The sequence below is a fragment of the Synchiropus splendidus genome, chromosome 2, assembly GCF_027744825.2.
Source record: "Synchiropus splendidus isolate RoL2022-P1 chromosome 2, RoL_Sspl_1.0, whole genome shotgun sequence".
Taxonomy (NCBI): Eukaryota; Metazoa; Chordata; class Actinopteri; order Syngnathiformes; family Callionymidae; genus Synchiropus; species Synchiropus splendidus.
Window position 1 is genome coordinate 20533215 of NC_071335.1, and position 14668 is coordinate 20547882.

The 14668-nt window shown below is 42.8% G+C and overlaps 1 protein-coding gene across 1 annotated transcript; it reads right to left on the bottom strand.

Annotated features, from left to right (window-relative positions):
* Positions 1-56: 56 nt before the first annotated feature.
* p4hb (prolyl 4-hydroxylase, beta polypeptide) lies at positions 57-13863 on the bottom strand. Its single transcript, XM_053857697.1, has 11 exons — positions 13559-13863; positions 12470-12676; positions 10580-10713; positions 10170-10307; positions 7375-7479; positions 7179-7304; positions 6901-7101; positions 5723-5843; positions 5185-5366; positions 4232-4345; positions 57-1231 (listed from the first exon to the last, which is right to left on the bottom strand). The coding sequence occupies exons 1-11, from the start codon at positions 13695-13697 to the stop codon at positions 1160-1162; spliced, it is 1539 nt and encodes a 512-aa protein (XP_053713672.1). The 5' UTR covers positions 13698-13863; the 3' UTR covers positions 57-1159.
* Positions 13864-14668: the final 805 nt, after the last annotated feature.

Sequence of the window (14668 nt, forward strand, 5' to 3'; positions counted from 1 at the left end):
TTCGACAAAATAAAATGTCTAGAATTAAAAAAAAATGAGCGGATAAAACAAAAATGTTAGTGTTTTTATACATTTTTATTTATTGGCCACCATTTCATGTTTTCCATAACAATTTGATTATGATGGAATGCTTTGTCACGTTCCCTTCCTGCTGTTAAACCAGCTCCTCACCCAAACTTGAGCTCGCTGCCCCAAAGAAAGAACACTTCCATTCACACTTTTAACAAGAGCTAGTAAATGTAAACCACCACACGCACTCAAACACGCGCGCGCACACACACACACACACAGGCGGGAGGTCCGGAGTGGGTGAGGGGCGGGGCTGTGCCACCTGCTCCAGGTGGATCGCACGACTCTCCCACCAACCGAATCTGTCCACTTTAGTAACCGCATCGAATCTCTGATCAGGCATGAATGCAGTGCATCAGAGCTGGCTCCAAAGAAAAACCCCAGGCACAGCCAACTCTGCACCCCAACTGCCTACAGCTGGGCACAATGGTACGTTGTTATAAATTCAGAATTAAAAAAAAAAAAAAAAAAATTAAAAAAACACTCAGTGAAAAAAAAATTTAAATAAACTTGACGTCCCTCCAAAGTGTTACCTTGGTTTCTAGTAGAGAATAGGTCAGTAGCTGTGCAGAAGAACAATTCTGGGAATGAAGCTGGAGATAGGAAGCAGACCCCTGCGTTTGCCCTTTGATAGAGCAGGGCTTGCTGCGTGTCACAACGCGTGTGGTGAGAGTGAAGTTGCTTTTTTAAATCTGGGATGGGCTGCGGTCCCGGGAGACCCGTGCTTCTAAAACGGCCCGGGGAAACCTTCTGCCCACGTGATGGTATCGCAGCCCTCTTTATCAGACACCTGACAGATGGAGATGCTACTTCTGGACAAAAAAGTACAATTTTGGTTTCAAATACACAAGGCCGATGTGGAGCTCTGTCAAGACGGCGTTGTTGACGTCTCCTTCAGAGGCTGTTCCCGAGTCCCCCTCTGGTCCCGGTCTGGCTTTGACGTAGCACACATGGACCGACTGAAGAGGCAGAAAGAGGGATTTGGGGTGCTAATGTTCACAGGACAGGGGAAGGTCCACAAGGAGGTGAAGGTGGTGACGGTGACTGGTTGGAAGGGGTGAGGTGGGACTCGTCTCCTCTCCGCCGCCTCTTACAACTCGTCGTGTCCGTCATCCTCGCCGTCGGACTCCTCGTCCTGTCCTTCATCGACATCATCCAGATCCTGCGAAGCACAAGACCAAAATTAATTCTCCGCTTTGTACGTCTATTCAGGGATCAATTCACTGAGAAAAAAAAAATATAAATGATACAAAGGATGCTCTTCATACTTTAAAGCTGATGGTTTTTTTTCAATTCCTACTTTTCACATGACAAAAGTCAGTGACAGGTGGCTCTACACAGTCTACAACTCAAGTTTTCAAATGGGACAAAGTATTTTTTTAAAAAGTGCAGGTGAGCAAAACAAGCTATCGAGCAATTTCAGATTAAAACCAGCAAGTGACACTTGCACATGTGGCACAAAAAACCCAACAAAAACAAATTCAAATAATATGGGAATGAGTCAGTCTCCAAAGCGAGTGGTGGCTTAGCAGGAAATGTTGCGGCGTTAGTCAGTGCATTAATAGTTTTCGATGGGCAGATTGTGGTGACATCAGACTGCCCACATTGACACGCCACTATCAGGAACCAAAACAGTTGAAACCGAGTGTGATGGCAAACTTGAAAGACGACTTCAACAATGACCCATCTGAAAGACACATGACCGCAAATCGTATCGATTTAAGGACAAAAAACATTGACCTAATGGTAACATAATTCACAGAAAGTAAGGCAACACTGAACCAGGACAGGATGGCACAGACTATTGAACTACAGGTGAACTGATCAAACTTCTCAAAGAGGAAGCCAAACGGTGGGATTCAGCAGGTCAGTATCAGCTCACCACACACCAACAACTGCTTTGCCTAATGCTGCATCTTACCCTTCATAAACATAATATAAACCTAACTATATACAACCAGTCTTCAGCGAACAAGGACCTTGGCAGGCTGAAATCAATACAAACAAGTCAATACTTCAACACCTGCATGTGTAAATTAAAACACAGCATACAGATCAAATTCTGCTCAGACTCTGATGACAGGAGGGCGGCTTTGAGTTGGTCTCCCCCCCGCACGTGGCGCGACGCGGAGGTGGGACGGGTGTCGGGTTCAAGCCCAGACAAACAGCTGTGAGGAACGTCAGCGGCTGGCAGTCGGCTGAGCTTGACTCAGAGGTGCCCTCTGATTGGGCAGCACTCCTAATAAACTATAATAATAGAATGCATGAAGAAGAAACTGAGCTCTCCAAAACTCAACAAATATGAGCCGTAGTAGGGATGAGTGATAACTTGTCGTACACGATATCCCGCCAAACACCATCTCCACGGTGTCAATTCTGAATCTCATGATAAATAAACATGCGACACACTCGCTAAATTGGACTTGCATACATGAACACGATGAGACCGCACCGGCGTGCCGCTCCAGCGTGCGACAGCTGTGGAGAGTGTGCTGGACTTTGGTTCACAATTGTAGTTTTAAACGTATTTTTAATATAGTGAACAGTTGATGATGACACTGATCGACTCTTGAGTCTATGGATCTGTGTTTATTTTATTAGATGGAGTGGTCCTCATAGGTTCTCTGACGCAGTCGTCTACCTTGGTTTATATCAACACATGCAGGTCTCCTGCTGTGCTGGTGCCGCAGCGAAACACCGTAGTGAAAATAGTTGGATATTGGACGGACCGCCGCGTCGGTATTAGTGGCAGCGTCCTCTTCTGCGTCCACATTAGGGTTCACTGATCGTGGACACACTCTCACAGGCAGCACTAATGCTTCACCCTGGCTTCAGTTAGGGACCATCAACAAATTCTAAAGCGGTCAAAGTATTCGCATTATATTCAATAAAGCAATGAAAAAAAAAAAACACATTTTAGGTGAGAGAACTGTGAAAAGGTTTTTCCTCACACAAGACAAAGGACTGACAGTTTATATCATGATTTGGAGAATAGAATATGACTAATTGATCATTTATTGACATTAATTATATTTCCTCAGTAACATCTAGGAAATTTGTCCAGACTGGTCCATAGTTTAAGTTAACAGACATGAGATACAGCAGACAGACGGCTCAATTTAACCCCTAAATAAAACTGTCAGAGGAGTCAGACACAAGCGACTTCTACCAGAGACATGAAACATTGAATTTCTCATCATGACACTTGGTTAACTATTATATTTAAACATCAACAAATAATGATGTTGGAGACAAACTCCACTCATGAGTTTCATCATGAAACAGTTTAAAGAAAATGTATTAATTGTGATAATTATCATTATCGCTGAAAATGCAACATTTATCGCGAAAACATATTTTCTTCATATCGCCCATCCCTAACCCGTAGTGTTAAGAAGATAGTGCAGCAGTGTGTTTTTAAATCTCAACCATGAGAAAATTCATTCATTTGTTTTAAGGAGATTTTAAGACTCAGTCAGGTCATGTTTAGCTTTGTGACACTTGCTGTTCGAAACCACACACGACAAAACAAACTAGGTCGACTCTAACATGACCACATAGAAGAGTCTAGTCTTGCCGTTCTATTTCAGGACATGACACCAATAATGGACGCAAAACAAACTGTTCAACTGCCATATATGGTTCTTCAGAGTGTGGAATGGTCTGATTGAAAGGGAAAAAGATATATAAACTGCTGATGTTTGTGCCAAGAGGAGCATGGGGCTGACCTGCTCTTCTCCCTTCCATCTTGGCTACTCTTCCCAAACTTTAGTGAACCCATTCCCTGGCTCACATTAAGATTGTGTCCAGTCCAGCGAGGGCTCACGTTTTCTGGCATAACAGGCGACAAAAAGCTTCCCAGGTCACACACTCAGTTCAAGAGTTAGACTGCACGTTTCACTGCACGACTTCACTCAGGCCAGAGTGTTATTGATGCCAGTACATGACTAACAACATATGTCAAGGCTTCTGTTCCGTTTGTCACAGCTGAGGGGACACTACTTTATTTTGAAACGAAAGATTGGTTGCTCCAATTTAAAGCCTAATGCCCCCCCCCAAAATAAAGAAAAGCATCCTAAATTAAACTTTACAAATAAAGTACTTTAAACATGAATGAACTTGCTAACAAAGTCACATTTCTCTAGCACCACGTCCATCTTACCTCTCCGTCCAGATCGTCGTCATCCTCTGCGGCAGGGGAACCGCCTTCCTTCCCGCCACTTTCCAAGAATTTGGTGAAGCCTTCCAGCGTTCTCTCACCATTATAATCGATGACCTGACAATGAAGTCATGCATAAGATAAATAGGGCAAAAATAAAGGCAATAGCCAGTAACATTACATACAGTATGAAGGCAGATGAAAAGACATTCTTGACAAAAATGGTAAAAAAATGCAAATGAAAAATGAAATTAAGAAGAGGAACTGCCATTATAAAACAAACTTAAATGGCCATGTGTAATTTCATTGTATATATGATTCATGTTATTTTCACAAAATAAGTTTTGAGACTTCAGATTGAACTCAATTTTAATTATTATTAATAAAGAGTCTGACGAGTGAAGTGAACGGTTAGAAGTCTAAACTACTACAATAACTGCAGCCTAATCAGGTGTGAATATACAAGTTATGTAGGTCAGGTGGCACGAAGCCATTTTAGGGTTTCTAAAGTGAGGCCTCATCTTTCACAGGAAGATTACAGATTTTAAGGTCCAACAACGTGCGCCACGTGCAGGGCCCCAAATGAGGGTCACAGGCTAAGCGCTTGGCTCTACTTTGATGGAGGCAGAAGTATTCAAGCTGTTCTTTCAGAATTCTGGACTGCGGATGGATGGTCAATTACAGAGAGCGTGTGAGACAGGTGCAGTCTGAGCCTGGTCTCGTGAGTGAAGTCACCAAGCAGGAATCTTGAGGAGCATCAACATGGTGCTGCAGAAGCCCTTTGGAATCAGGTTACACTGTGAGCTTAGCGCTGCTAAATCAAGTCGCTCTGTTGATACTTCAATGATTTTGGAGCCAAATACCCTTCCAGGTCATTTTGAAGGAGTTCACCATCAGGTGTCAAGAGGGATAAGAATAGTGAGGGCAAAACCATCAGTGAAGGAGGTGCGTTTTACCTTCCGCTCGTCTCCGGCAGGGAAGAACTTCAGCGTGGGGAAGCTGTGCACTTTCACCGACTCGATCTCATTGGCTGTTGAGTCCATCTTTGCAACGACAATGTCCTCACTGTCCTTGTACTTCTCGCCCAGCTTCTCCCAGATGGGGGTCAGCTGCTTGCAGTGTCCACACCAGGGGGCATCTACGATAAGGTACAGTACAGGACTTTGCATATCACTGATGTGTGATTAAAACAATCCTAGTACTACAGTAAAGAAAATGAACTTGATGAATGCTCTTGCTCCAAATGACAAAAACTCTCATGTCAAACATTTGACTGCAAATAACTTCATAAGTTTAGTTGCAACAGCCTGCAGAAACATCAGTGTCTGGTTGCATTTTAATTTGCAGCAAGGTGGGGTGAGGCCATGGCACCAAGTCAAGGCTTAGTGGTGGGCCAAGTTACGAAGGAAGCCGTTTCATCAGAACGTGAGCAATTTGGCTTGAAATACCACAAACCAACCCCCCCACCGTGATATGGATGGAGAAATGTCTTACAGAACTCGACAAAGACGTTCTTTTTCGGATCGAAGGCGACCTCCTCGAAGTTCTTGCCGACCAGAACCTTGACAGGGTTCTTCTCCCAGTCTTCGGGGATGTCCTGGCTCATGAGGTGAGGCTGACAGAACAATGAAAGACATGCAACAAATAGTGAATTATTACAGCTAGTTCTAACATGAAGCCATTTCAACAGAGGCTGCAGGCTACAGTACGATGCCTAAACCTAGTTGAAGTGAAACTGGATGTTTCTGTACAATGAGGAAAAAAAACTGCCCAGATGGATATCGAAGATTTTAGCCCACATCCTCAACTAAAATATTTTTTGCGTCTTTACTTTCTAGGAATGCTGCATCTGCCAAGTTAGGGGAAAAACTGCATGTTAAAGACCAATTTTTTTAATACTTGCAGTCTTCTACACAGTGTTAAGTACATGAACTTTGTCTACTGTGACAAAGTACTGCAAAAAATGATTTACTTTAACAACATTCTGAAATCAGGACAGCTCATACTACCAATGAAAAGATGAGAAACAGTGCTCTTTATTACTCACGAAACTAAAGAGTAGACCGCACTAGTGATGGGTATGTGAGGTATCACGAGACAAGTGTTGCAGGGTTGATGAGACAGTGTTGCAGGGTTGATGAAACAGTGTCCTGATTTCCAGAGGCCACTAGATGGCGCTCTTAGTTTTAGAAATGATGTAAGGCTTCATTAAATTAGTTGCTCAAGTCCAAACATTTCTCAGCAGACAGTGCCATCTGGTGGCCACTGACAATCGGAACCCTTTCATGAAACCGCATTGACCTTTCCCTAGTCAACACTAAGCCTGATAAGACTGTATCTACACCCCAGTCAAAACTGGACGATGTCATAATTCACATCCAGCTATGGTACATGAACACCTGTCAAAAAGAACTCAATAATACATTTACGTGAATATATATAAGAAATAAAAAAAAAAATCAAGGCCCAAACTGGTTATAGATTCTGAGGGGAAAATAAAGATATTTTTGATTAACTATACTGAGCTGGTCGTGGTCACACAAATTAAGATGACTCAGAGAGTGTGTCAAGATTTCCTGACAAATGAAGGGCCAAAATGGAAAAACACACATGTGCAGAACTTCATTGATCTCAATGCAACACTTCACTTTCTAATGTGCTGGTGTCCTTACCTTGAGTTTGCCTTCAACAAAGCGGGTGCAGAAATCAGTGATGCTATCTTTGGTGATCTCATCACTCTCAGGCTTGTACTTGGTCATTTCATCCTCAAGGGTGATGAGGCGGACAGCGGGACACTCCTCCCTCTTCAGGCCGAAGAACTCCAGAATGCGCTGGTTGTCATCCACGTCGCTGTCGATGAAGATGAAGAGAATCTGGACAGAAATGTTACAAGATTCACATCACCTCCGACGGCCGTGGATATGCCAAGGTCTTGGAGTAGTTCACCAACCTGACCCTTGAATCCTTCTGCGGCTTTCTTGAAGTTGTCCATTTTGTCGTCAAAGTCTGAAGCACCTTTGGGCAGGAACATGAGGATGTGAGACTTGATGTCTCCGCCAAAGATTTTGGGGGCAGTCTGCAGGAGAAGGTTGACAAGTTCAGTCCAGGGTCAGTGACGGAAGGGACAACAAGGGGGCAACACTTACCTGCTCGGTGAACTCAATGACCAGAGGCAGCTGGTTGGCCTTGATGAAAGACAGCAGGTTCTCTTTAGTCAGCTCTCCATCGAAGGTATTGCGCCCCTCATCAAACTGTAAAGCAAGATGGAAAGAGCCAATATTAATATCCAGCCACCTGGTGTGTGCCTTGTCTGCCTGTGAACACCAAAGATAGATTTCCCACATGAAACCACTTCAAATCTCTGGTAACCCCAAAGAAAAGTCACAGCTGCCCGGCATGAAACGTGTCAAGAATATCCAGTGCACGGTTGTGCCAGGCAGCGCTTCCTGGCACACACAGAGCAGGGACATGTGAAGCTTGAGGGATGTTGGCACTGCCCACTGACATAAACAAGTCACAGGCCCCACTGTTGCTCCAGATGGGGTTTGTCTTAGAGCCACAGGTCTTGTTCAGAAGCAAGCGCTCAACCTTTCAACGTCCAGTAAAACTTAAAGTGAAAAACACAAAAAATAGACTAAAGTGTATCATTAATGTGCTTTTGAAAACTTCAAAGTAGAGTATTCTTACCATCTGGAATGTGCACAGGCAGTTCATGAGTCTGAGCAAACGTGGACAAACCCACAGAGAGTTAAAAAAGCCAATCAGCAGGAAGCACAGTCATGTGATGGGGAATTTTGGGAACTCACATGCTATGAACTTTCACGTCACTCCAAGTATATGTTGGCACTAATGCTTTATTTCTTTAGCATTTCGATTGTTTTGTGTTTAAAACTTTAAAATCTTATTTTGGTTTCAACAGCCTTTACATTTTTCTTTTCTTTACAGTGCATATGAAATATTTTCAGTTGTAATGACATTGAGTATGAAAACAAATTTCTTTTCTCCCAGCTGCCTTCCGCTCTTAAAAAAAAAAAGCGGATCAAAAAATGTGTCTATATAGATACTGAAGATACTGATACTATAGATAAGGAAATGAATAGCAATATCATAAGAATAAAACCAGGACAAAAAAGGAATTAAAAAATGTGCGCTTACAGCTGTGCAGTCTTTACACACTTTATTATTAGCTTATGACTAGTGACGGGTCATGAGGCGTCATGACACTAATTCAATGAAGCCTCACATCATTTCTAAACCATGAGTGCCATCTAGTGGCCTCTGAAAATTGACATCAATCCTACAGTATTGTTTCATGACACCTCATCTGCCCATCAGTACTTATGACACTTAAACTAAATAGTTAATTATACAACTATTTAGATTAGCAATGCTAAATATTGAACAGCATTGTGTTATCAGTTACAAGGTCCCAAGAAAGCATCTTTTATTGCAGCGACACATCACTTGTCAAGTAAATTCGAAGTCCACATTGATTAAAAATTAAGCAACAAAGTCAGTCTGTGTCAATGTACACATGAGCTTAAGTAGTGGCAATGAGAAACTTCATGTTAAATATTAGGTAAAAATGCACTTCATTTTATTGTTTAGCTTTGATTCATCTGTCCACAGAAAGTGGACATTAAACTAGGTCTCAGCGAGGCAACGCAGTAGTTTGATGGCAACTTAACTTTCTGAGTCGCCATCTCACTGCTCTTCTACCTCTCTTTAAAAATGAGGAAATTTAAATTAATAAATTTTTTTTACCCACGCTGAGTGGACCTTTGACGTGCTTTAGACAACAAAGAACACATAATTGAAGGTCACACAAAAGGTTAAGTACCATAATTTCCGGACTATAGAGCACACTGGAATATTAGCTGCACCCACTAAATTTAAGAAGGAAAATAGATCTTGTTCATACATGAGCCGCACTGGTGTATACGCCACAGGTTCAGTGGAGGTGTCTGCGCTGTGGACAGGTCAGTGGGGCACCAGCTTGAAAACGCTTTTCAAAACTAGTTTCGAAAATGGGGTCCAGCATCGAGAGTGAGGAAACAGCGGAAGCAAGCTGTGTCATACTGAGCGTATTTATTTATTATTTTATTTATCCGCTCTGCTCACACAATAGACATGGGGCAGCTCTCCAGCCGGCATCAAGTCAGCGGCCAAAACCCAACTCGCTTGTGTTTACGTCTGATGTTTGAGCTGAACGCACTTTGTCTCGAGATAGCGTCTCACATCTTTTATTGACATTAAATCCATATATTAGCTGCGCTGTTGTATAAGCCGCAGGGCTCAGACTGCGAGAAAAAAGTAGTGGCTTGTAGTCTGGAAATTACGGTAATTAAAAGACAATTCTAAGGAGAAACAGGGAACATGTTGGCTGAAGAATGGAAGTACTGATGAAAGGAAGGAAGGAAGACAACCATTGGAGTCCAAGGATGTGATAAAGGACAACATGAAAAGAGGAGGGGAGGGGGGGTCAAAACAGGTGGAGGAAACTGACTCGCTGTGGCAAGAAATGCCATAAAGAAAAGAAGAAGTACTGAGTTAGGAAACATATTTTCATGAAGATAACATTTCGTGGTGGGTGTAGCAAACGTATCATGACACAATTTAACTGACAGATTATGACACAAGAACCCAACCAGGTCAATATTATTTTACATTAGCGTTCATTTGAATGATCCACTGGTTATGATCCATTTCAATCAAACCACGTCAGCCCATGGTCTTTGTTTAAATATTAGCACAACCAGCTGTCTTTGAAATGCATGTCTTTTTTTAAATAATTACCCTCCGGCAATTGAAAAAGTAAAGTGGCTGAAGACATGAATAAGAAATGAGGAAGCAATATAGATGAATAAAAAATGTCTTTGTTTCAATCCACAGTCTATTAAACATTTGATCTGTATATAATTACTAAGAAAACCAACACTACCTTCTTGAAGAGGACCACACTGTCTTGCGACACTTCATAATTGGTGAAGACGGCCTCATCTGAGGTCATGGCAAATGGAATATCATCAATAGCATCAGCTGCCTTCTCGAAGACCTTGGCTCCAGCAGATGCTGCATCCTGAAGGCACAGAAATGTACTGCGTTACTTGTTGTAACCAACAACAACGTTACCAAGTACCCACAAGTAACAAATTTGACAAACAAATGGCAAACCTGCACCACTGCCTCCAACATACCAAACATCTTTTGAGAATAGGACGTTCAAAATTGGAGCATTTTTGCATGCATTCTTACGGTGCGACCATAATGAAATAAAATCCACTACTAATGTGGTGGAAGAGCTTAACTCCCACAAGTCTAAATACATGAATCTAAGGATGTCATAATTACCTTGAAGAATCCAATGACTACCACTTCATTGTCACTGATCAGCGACTCAGCAGCGGCGACATCAGCTAGCGGTGCCACAGCGGGTCCAGTGCGCTTCTTCAGCCAGTTTACGATGTCGTCAGCCTGCCTGCCAGCTGAAGGACACAACACACGTTTTCAGGTTTTGGATTTATCCGTAGATTCATTAAAAAGTCCATGCACATTCTCAGTTAATCACGAGTTTCAGCTTGTTATTTCAGTGGTGATATGACGCAAGTGAGGAGCAATTGGACGGATTCTGAGCAGCAGACCATTCTTTTAGTCAAGTCTAGACTCCCCAACTGGGGAGGTAATCTCAGGAGTGAATGGAAATGATGACCTTGTAAAGAAAAAGTACTAGACTACTACTATAGTACTAGAATGAAGTGAAGTATTACTAGCATAAAGCGGCGATAATTGTTTGATTAAAGAATAAAATAGTCTCCTTTGCAAAATGCTCAACATTGGTCATTTTACCGGTTTACTTGAGTTTCACAAATAAGAATTGAACATGGGACAGAAAACACTGCATCAAATGGTGGATGAAAGGCCTGTCCCACACCGAACTTGACTCCCTGCAATCGTTTCTAGTACAATTTTTTTTTCTGGTGTCTTTGGTTGCATCATGTCATTTCTGTACTTTCTGAAGGCAGTCAATCGACCAGCCTCTTCCACTAACAGGGTAATGTCTTCAAAATGACTTCATTCTCGTAAGACAACAACTTTATGTTTTTGCCATTACAGCTCTAATTTTACAGTATTACAACTTTCTTCTGGTAGTACTGCAAGTTTAATCTCAAGTATTTTTCTTTGCGTGGCTTCATACTGTACTCCGTAGTACCTCAACTGACTTTCTTCGCCACACCATAAAAAAAGTGTTGATCTCTGCCAGTGCTTTAATATTAGAAAGCCTTCTTGAAATCTTCTTGAAAGGGGAGCCGGCCCAGAGTGTGAAGCATACGTGAGAATCTGCACATTGCACTGGCATGCGTGAAGGCGGCTCAAAGTCAGCGTGAGGGTAACGTGCTGAAGAAACCCGTCCCACACCACGTCACTGTCCTGCTGCTCACGGCTGATTGGACAGCCTTTACAAATAAGCAGCTCAGGTTACCCCAAAGAAATATGGCAGCCTGATCAATGTAGCAGGCTGATAATTAGGTTCACCACGTCTTTTATGCAAGTTAATTCTGCTGATAATCTATTTGCCAGTGAACATATACTGGTCCATACATCTTTATGGTATTCAATTGGCTACATTTATTAATAAAGACTTTAAAAATCTAGTAACTTTATATTTGCCTGACCAGTATTTCTGGATTCACGGCTCCGTCAAACAAAAGTAAACGCAGCAACTGAGAACGTTTTATGTCATCAATAAGAGCACAGTTTTATGGAGAGATAGAGGAAAACTCAATATAATTTTGTTAAAATAAGCCAAGAAATGAACAGAAAACGTAAATGTCGATCCATTTGTACATAAACACATGAACAAATAACTTATAAAACTAAACGTCCTGAATGAGCCCCTCGCGCAAAACAATAAGATGTGGTTTTATTCAGGTGAGCAGGTGGCCCTGGCTGACTGGGAAACCTGTTCAGTGTGAATCATGTCCTCGGGAGAAGACCTGAGTGAGTGCCAGAGTTTGTATCTGGTTACATGCATCAAAAGAGCAGATCCTGAAATTCTGAAACCCTGATCCCTCATTCATCATTGTCCACAGTTCAGCTCTTTGATGAATAATGCGAGTGGAACTTCACCAACCACAGGAAATATGCTGTGACTTTGACTGGGAAATCGATCGGCAGCAGCGCAAAAGCTGCTCGTAAACAAATAAGAAGCTGTTAGAACGCAGAGAAGACATCAATACACACCAGAGTACTCTTTTGGGGACTCCTTCTCTCCCCCCTTGAAGAACTTGATGGTTGGGTAGCCACGGACGCCGTACTCCTGGGCCAGTTCGGTCTCCTCGGTGGCATCGACCTTCCCCAGGCGAATCGCTGAACCCTCAGCCTTCAGCATGCCAGCAGCTTTGGCATACTCCGGAGCCAGGGCCTTGCAGTGTCCGCACCATGGAGCATCTGCAGATGAGTAAGAGATTAGACACACACTATCTTAGAACACACTACATAGTCTGAAAATGGGAAGATGATGGAAGCAGAATACTAATACTTGCGAAGGAAGCAGCACTTATGTGATGTATCAGTGGTTTAACTGGTTGCTGCACATTCCAACTACTTGATCATTAAAATGATAATGAATAAAACAGACTGCATTTCAGGCTTAAGTTCGTTTTGCATGTTGCAGATTTCTTAGAACTCAATTTATCTAAAAACTAATTGACTTCAATGAGCGAAAGAAACGTCCGTGTTATCAAAAGTGCCACGTCACAGAAGGGTGACGTGCAGTTTCATGACACTTGTTAAAGTCGGTAAGGTCACACAGGAACTTGGCGTAGTACACGTCAACCTAGATCCACAGTCATGGCCAGATCCCGCCCATATAACAAACAAAGAGTGGCCCTTCTCTGTAGACTCGAGGGGCTGCGGGACAGAAAGAACACGACTTCACTTTCGCAGTGATTTGCTCATGAAGAAAAATAAATAACTACAGCATTAGCCATCCAGTCGAACTTTTATCAATCGAAGTTCCTGACGCAACAGTGACGACATTTTAGGAGCAAGGACATGTCCACGGTAGAAGCCGCAATACTGCTGTATATAAAGAATAAATATTCCGGGAAGGAACAAGGATAAAAATTGACTGATGCGATAGGCTTGCATTAAACAATACTTTCATTCGTGCACAAACACAAACCTTGAGTTACAGCTTGGGTGAGACAGTCACAAGACCGCAACAACTTGACCAAGTGTCAAACTTTCATGCTAACTGTGGAGCATCTAGCCTAGCAGAGCCGGTCCGTGGACCGACACCCGTCCGCCTGGGATATCACGCCTACTCACAGAATTCAACAAGGAGGTCCGGGTGAGCGCCCAGAGCCTCGTCGAAGTTCGTTTTCTTCAGCACCAGGACGTCTTCTTCCTCGGTGATGTCAGCCCGGCTGGCGACGGCCAGTGTGAACAAGACGAGCAACTTCAACATGGTCGAGCTGAGACAAGGGGCGCTGCAAGTGAAGCTCGCTGGGGAGACGGGCGTAGGATCCGGGCGTTCGTCGGCGTTTCAGCTCGGGAGAGGAGCTGGTATTAGTCTGGACCGCTACTAACGTGGCACAGCGCAGAGGAACCGGAGGGGCCAGGCGGAGTGCGCATGCGCATTTATCAGTCCGTAAGCAGTTCGTGTTGAATTGTGACTGGACCGCGCGCGAGCCACCTGGAAGTGAAACAGTGGCGCTGCTGCCGTCATCCACAACACAGCACACGAGAGCCACTTAAATACAGCCCCGACGGCACGTATTTCCGGAAATAAAGTCACGGATCTATCAAGCTACTTTCCACAAGAAATATGGACACGTTTTCTAAACTGTTATTCGGAGCATTAACAATATTATAAATAAATCAACGCTTCAATTTCCTTTCATACATTGCAAATGCCTTACATGATCAAGTGTATGACATTTGTATAACCATTATATAACACGGCTTCAGTCAATATTTCTCACATTTCGGAGATGTTGAAAGAGAAAAAGAAACAGAACAGAAGACGAACAGCTGTGATTCCTGCGCCTTATTTCCACTTTCCCTCGTTTTTTTCGAGTTTGGGTCTAACTGTGGGTAAACTTGGGTCTGTGCGATGTGCTTTCTGCTGTGTAGTGTGTTACAGTCGGTAACAATTTTCATTTGTTTATTTTTTACAACCATCGGTCAGTTTAGTAGATAAGGAAAAACAAAATCCTCGATCCAGTGTGTCCCCTGCGGGGCTCCGTAGTTAAGTCTTCCAGTCACTCTTATTTTTGCTTCTGTCCTATTGTTTTTGTTACTGGTCTTTGAAGGCTTGTCACCATAGTTATCCTGAACTTTCTGAGTCAGATAGTTTTATTGAATCCCTCAAATTTAAGTTTTTCATTTCCTTTGTCAGTGAGTTCCTTGAGTCATTTTCCCTTCCACTACATTATT